Source organism: Camelina sativa, chromosome 14, assembly GCF_000633955.1.
Source record: "Camelina sativa cultivar DH55 chromosome 14, Cs, whole genome shotgun sequence".
In the NCBI taxonomy this organism is placed as follows: Eukaryota; Viridiplantae; Streptophyta; class Magnoliopsida; order Brassicales; family Brassicaceae; genus Camelina; species Camelina sativa.
The window spans coordinates 1,687,733-1,691,848 of NC_025698.1; the positions used below are offsets into that span (position 1 = coordinate 1,687,733).

The 4,116-nt window shown below is 43.5% G+C and overlaps 3 protein-coding genes across 5 annotated transcripts in view; 1 reads left to right on the top strand and 2 right to left on the bottom strand.

Annotated features, from left to right (window-relative positions):
* LOC104743141 (CRIB domain-containing protein RIC3-like) overlaps window positions 1-282 on the top strand; it is a 7,916-nt gene extending 7,634 nt beyond the window's left edge. Inside the window, exon 4 of the mRNA XM_010464254.2 lies at window positions 9-282. Within this exon, the coding sequence (XP_010462556.1) occupies window positions 9-282 (274 nt within the window). The remainder of the gene's footprint in view (window positions 1-8) is intronic.
* LOC104738967 (50S ribosomal protein L28, chloroplastic-like) lies at window positions 7-1,396 on the bottom strand. Of its 3 annotated transcripts, none has more exons than XM_010459190.2 (3): window positions 1,140-1,396; window positions 670-933; window positions 7-145 (listed from the first exon to the last, which is right to left on the bottom strand). In XM_010459190.2, exons 1-2 carry the CDS (start codon window positions 1,333-1,335, stop codon window positions 701-703), a joined length of 429 nt encoding a protein of 142 aa, XP_010457492.1. In that variant the 5' UTR covers window positions 1,336-1,396; the 3' UTR covers window positions 7-145; window positions 670-700. The 3 variants fall into 3 exon arrangements, with proteins under 3 accessions (XP_010457492.1, XP_010457491.1, XP_010457490.1); XM_010459189.2 differs by lacking the exon at window positions 7-145 and adding an exon at window positions 152-348; XM_010459188.2 differs by lacking the exon at window positions 7-145 and having other exon boundaries at window positions 410-933.
* LOC104738968 overlaps window positions 1,473-4,116 on the bottom strand; it is a 6,909-nt gene continuing 4,265 nt past the window's right edge. The window contains exons 5-8 of the mRNA XM_010459192.2: window positions 3,653-4,108; window positions 3,383-3,569; window positions 3,044-3,306; window positions 1,473-2,335 (exon numbers count right to left, since the gene is read on the bottom strand). Coding sequence (XP_010457494.1) covers window positions 1,631-2,335; window positions 3,044-3,306; window positions 3,383-3,569; window positions 3,653-4,108 — 1,611 coding nt within the window. The 3' untranslated portion in view covers window positions 1,473-1,630. The remainder of the gene's footprint in view (window positions 2,336-3,043; window positions 3,307-3,382; window positions 3,570-3,652; window positions 4,109-4,116) is intronic.

The window sequence follows — 4,116 nt, forward strand, 5'->3', positions numbered from 1 at the left end:
CACTCAAGACGTCACCACAGGAGTAGGCACGGGTCGATAGATTCATCGCATGATCCATCAGTTAGGAGGAGGCGTGTTGTCTCGGTTGCCAATGACATGGAAGGTTCTTACCCTCTTTCAGACGGTTCTTCTACTACTAGAAAGTCTACAACACGTCATAGGAAGCCGAAAGGATCAGGAGGTGGAGGAGAGCTATCGATGAAGAAGACGAAAGGGAAAACCGATAATCCTATTGTTCAATCAGTCGATAAATGTAATGATAGTATCAGCGACAAAGACTAAAACACACACAGGATGGTTTTGGTCACCTATGTTGCGTGTCAATTGTCTCTCGTCAGTCTTTCTTAACTGTTCCACAGAGAAAAAACTTATTTGTTTCATAAACAAAATGGTTAACCCACTTGCCAAGTGATGAAATCACAGGATAAATCCTGGTTTAATGATCAAGAACAATTTGGTGACAAGAGCTACAAAAGTTGGATTTGAAACATTTTACCATTTCAATGACTCTACTGAAAAACGATTCAAATCACTGCTTTAAATAATCTAAATAGTTTGGCAATGCTAGAAGAGATGGACTAGACATTGGGGATTGAACAAACCGGACAATGCCAAGAATGGGACAAAGCTCAACTATTGCCAAAAAAGAAGAAGACTACAGAAACATACCTCATCTCATCATTAGATGAATCTACAGTTTCTACTTCTTGCGAAGATCTATGCCAGCTTCTTTGGCAACAGCATCGAGCCCGTTTTTCTCAATGGTCTTCAAGGCCTTGGTTGATAAACGAAGTTTGACAAAACGTTTGCCAGCTTCCCACCAGACTTTTTTGTATTGCAAGTTAACGAATTGCAACTTCTTCGTCTTGTGGTTTGAGAAAGACACTTTGTTTGCTCTGTTTGCTTTCTTCCCAGTAAAAGGGCAGATTCGTCCTGAGACGCACATGAGACAATAATACCAAAACAGTTTTAAAATTGAAATCTTTCATAAACTCCTATTCGCAATTCAAGACTCGAAGCATTGATGAACTCTACTCAATGTTAAGACAACGGAAACCCCAAAAAAATTCAAACTTTATAACACAAATTGTTGAACCCTAATAAAAGTAAGTCAGGAATAAGAATGGAGAGAAGCGTACGAGCGACGATGGGTTGAAGAAGAGAGGGAGCGGAAGGTAAAGCTATGCAATTGATGACATCACTGTAACCATATGAAATTCTTACGCCGCTGAGTTGAGAAGTGAGAAACCCTAATTCCGTTGATTTCGCCACTGATTTCGGCTGAGATACGGAAGCAATCTTCAGCCAAGGCCCTTGCGTCACCATTGTCGCCATTGTTGTTACAGAATCTAAAACAAAGGATAACGCTGCTACAGCCAACAACAGTCAACAGGTAAGGAAGAGGACGAGAGGATATAATGGGCGGTACGACGTCGTTCTGATTATCACACTGTTGTAACTCGGTTATCTCTAAACCGGGTTTTATGTCTAAAACCACAAAAAAAAACATTTACTAACGAACAAGCAACTTTGTTTTGTAACTCTTAAATCTCGAAACACATATACAAATTACAACAGATCATAGGATAGAGGAAGATGACATTTTTAATATATTTTTGAATAACTTGTGTCATCTTCGTTTTCCCAATTGGAACGATTTTTTCAAAAATTGATTAGCGACACGATCGTTTCTATAGCAAAGAACTCGCAAAATCGTGTTTGGATCCGACCTATTCCATCGTCCAGTTGTTGGAGGCATGGGGAGTTTTTGCCCGGTCCCGACCAATCCCATTCCACTTGACTCGCATGTCACGATGCTGAAGTCTTCCATAAGTTGTTCTGTTGGTTGTCCCATAAGTTGAATCACTCCTTCAACTGTCTCTGCCTCTCGATCCACCACTTCTTCAGGGATAAGTCCTTCGCCGCAAGTGCAATAAACCTTCTTTAAGCTCTCGAAATCTTCCTCGATCAAATCGTGATCCGTTCGGTAGAAAACTCGAGAATGTCCTCCCGCGAGTAGAACCGTTAGAACCACTTCGAACGAAGCCTTCATGACTTCTCTCATCGCCAATGCTTGCGCCCGGTCGGCGAGAATCGCGGTCATTAACGTTAGGTTCTGTTTCAAGATCCTCAACGCGGGTTTGATCCTCGCGTTAGCGACATCTCCGGTGTAGAGGCTTTCGTAGAAGACCGAGTATGAGTCGAGGAAGATTAATCGGTAGGCCGCAACCTCGGAGACATGTTGGGATGCAGATTCAATTCCCGCTTGAGTGAATTCGAAATACGAGGATGACTTGGTCAGTTCGCGGCAGCGTTTCCGCGTCGCGGGGAGGACCTTAGGGTTGAGCGAAAGGGCTTTGTTGAGGGAGTGAATTTGAGAGCTTAGGAAATGTAAAGTGTTGAGACGTATGTAGAGGNAAATCGTGTTTGGATCCGACCTATTCCATCGTCCAGTTGTTGGAGGCATGGGGAGTTTTTGTCCGGTCCCGACCAATCCCATTCCGCTTGACTCGCATGTCACGATGCTGAAGTCTTCCATAAGTTGTTCTGTTGGTTGTCCCATAAGTTGAATCACTCCTTCAACTGTCTCTGCCTCTCGATCCACCACTTCTTCAGGGATAAGTCCTTCGCCGCAAGTGCAATAAACCTTCTTTAAGCTCTCGAAATCTTCCTCGATCAAATCGTGATCCGTTCGATAGAAAACTCGGGAATGTCCTCCCGCGAGTAGAACCGTTAGAACCACTTCGAACGAAGCCTTCATGACTTCTCTCATCGCCAATGCTTGCGCTCGGTCCGCGAGAATCGCGGTCATTAACGTTAGGTTCTGTTTCAAGATCCTCAACGCGGGTTTGATCCTCGCGTTAGCGACATCTCCGGTGTAGAGGCTTTCGTAGAAGACCGAGTATGAGTCGAGGAAGATTAATCGGTAGGCCGCAACCTCGGAGACATGTTGGGATGCAGATTCAATTCCCGCTTGAGTGAATTCGAAATACGAGGATGACTTGGTCAGTTCGCGGCAGCGTTTCCGCGTCGCGGGGAGGACCTTAGGGTTGAGCGAAAGGGCTTTGTTGAGGGAGTGAATTTGAGAGCTTAGGAAATGTAAAGTGTTGAGACGTATGTAGAGGCGCTGTGTTCCGCGGCTAGTGGAAGGACGTGGGTGGTTGCCAGGTAAGGCTTCACCGAGGTGGTTAAGTTCTTCTCCTGAGGCAGTACATGGAGTGGCTTTCTTCCATAGCTTCACGAATTTTGAGTCTCGGTTACCTCTTGTAAGTGGAGGAAGCGTAGGAATGTAACTCTGTTTTGAACCTGACAAAACCACCACCAATCAAACACCAATGATTGGTTCTATGAAAAAAGACATATTTTTTATTCTTGAACTCACCGCAAGATGCTACAAATGTGGTGTATTCTTGGAAGAGTTTTTCTAAACCTTCAGCAAGATCATGAACCAAATCCTCTGTAATCCCAATCGGGATCTCAAAGAATTCATCGATTGCATCATTCGCTAGCTTCATCAACTCTCCAGCAGATTGTGCATAAGGTTCTGATTTTGATTTTGGGTTCCATGTCTATAAGAAGAAAACAAAGAATGGTTAAAATAGATGATACATTTTGTATACTTGAGTTGCAAGTAAAGCTTTGATAAACATACTTCAGCTTCCTTTGCTCTGCTCAAGCAGTCTTGAACTGTTTTTAACTTCTCTTCAATCCATTGCCTTAGTAGTTTTAATATAATTGATTCGACTTCATACGGAACCATCTCTCTAACAAGCCCTTTGCCTCCATCTTCACATTCTTCTGAATCTTCAGCCACCATCTGCACAAGAACCTTCTCAAGCTCCCCTGCCGTTTGCAGAACTTCAACTGTCTCTTTAGTAATAGTTGATCGACCAGCTAAGTATTGCATCAAGATGGAACCATAACATTGATGAAGCGAAACAGAGGCGACTCCAGCTGCAACCATGTACCATCTCTTAAGTATCGGACTAAAACACTCGCGCTCTCGCAAAGCAAGATCCTCTGTCTCTTTAGCTAGCCGAATCAACATAGTTGCCGCTTCTTCTCCTTCCTCTGTTTCCGCGATTTCGGTCTTCATGTATTCTATAACCTGACACA

What these genes read in the sequence shown, in the direction of transcription:
- LOC104738967 (XM_010459190.2), bottom strand. Translation starts at nt 1,335, where the DNA reads ATGGCGACAATGGTGACGCAAGGGCCTTGGCTGAAGATTGCTTCCGTA. An exon ending in TCTTCAACCCATCGTCGCTC is followed by an intron (nt 934 to 1,139) that starts GTACGCTTCTCT and finishes TGTGCGTCTCAG; the next exon opens with GACGAATCTGCCCTTTTACT.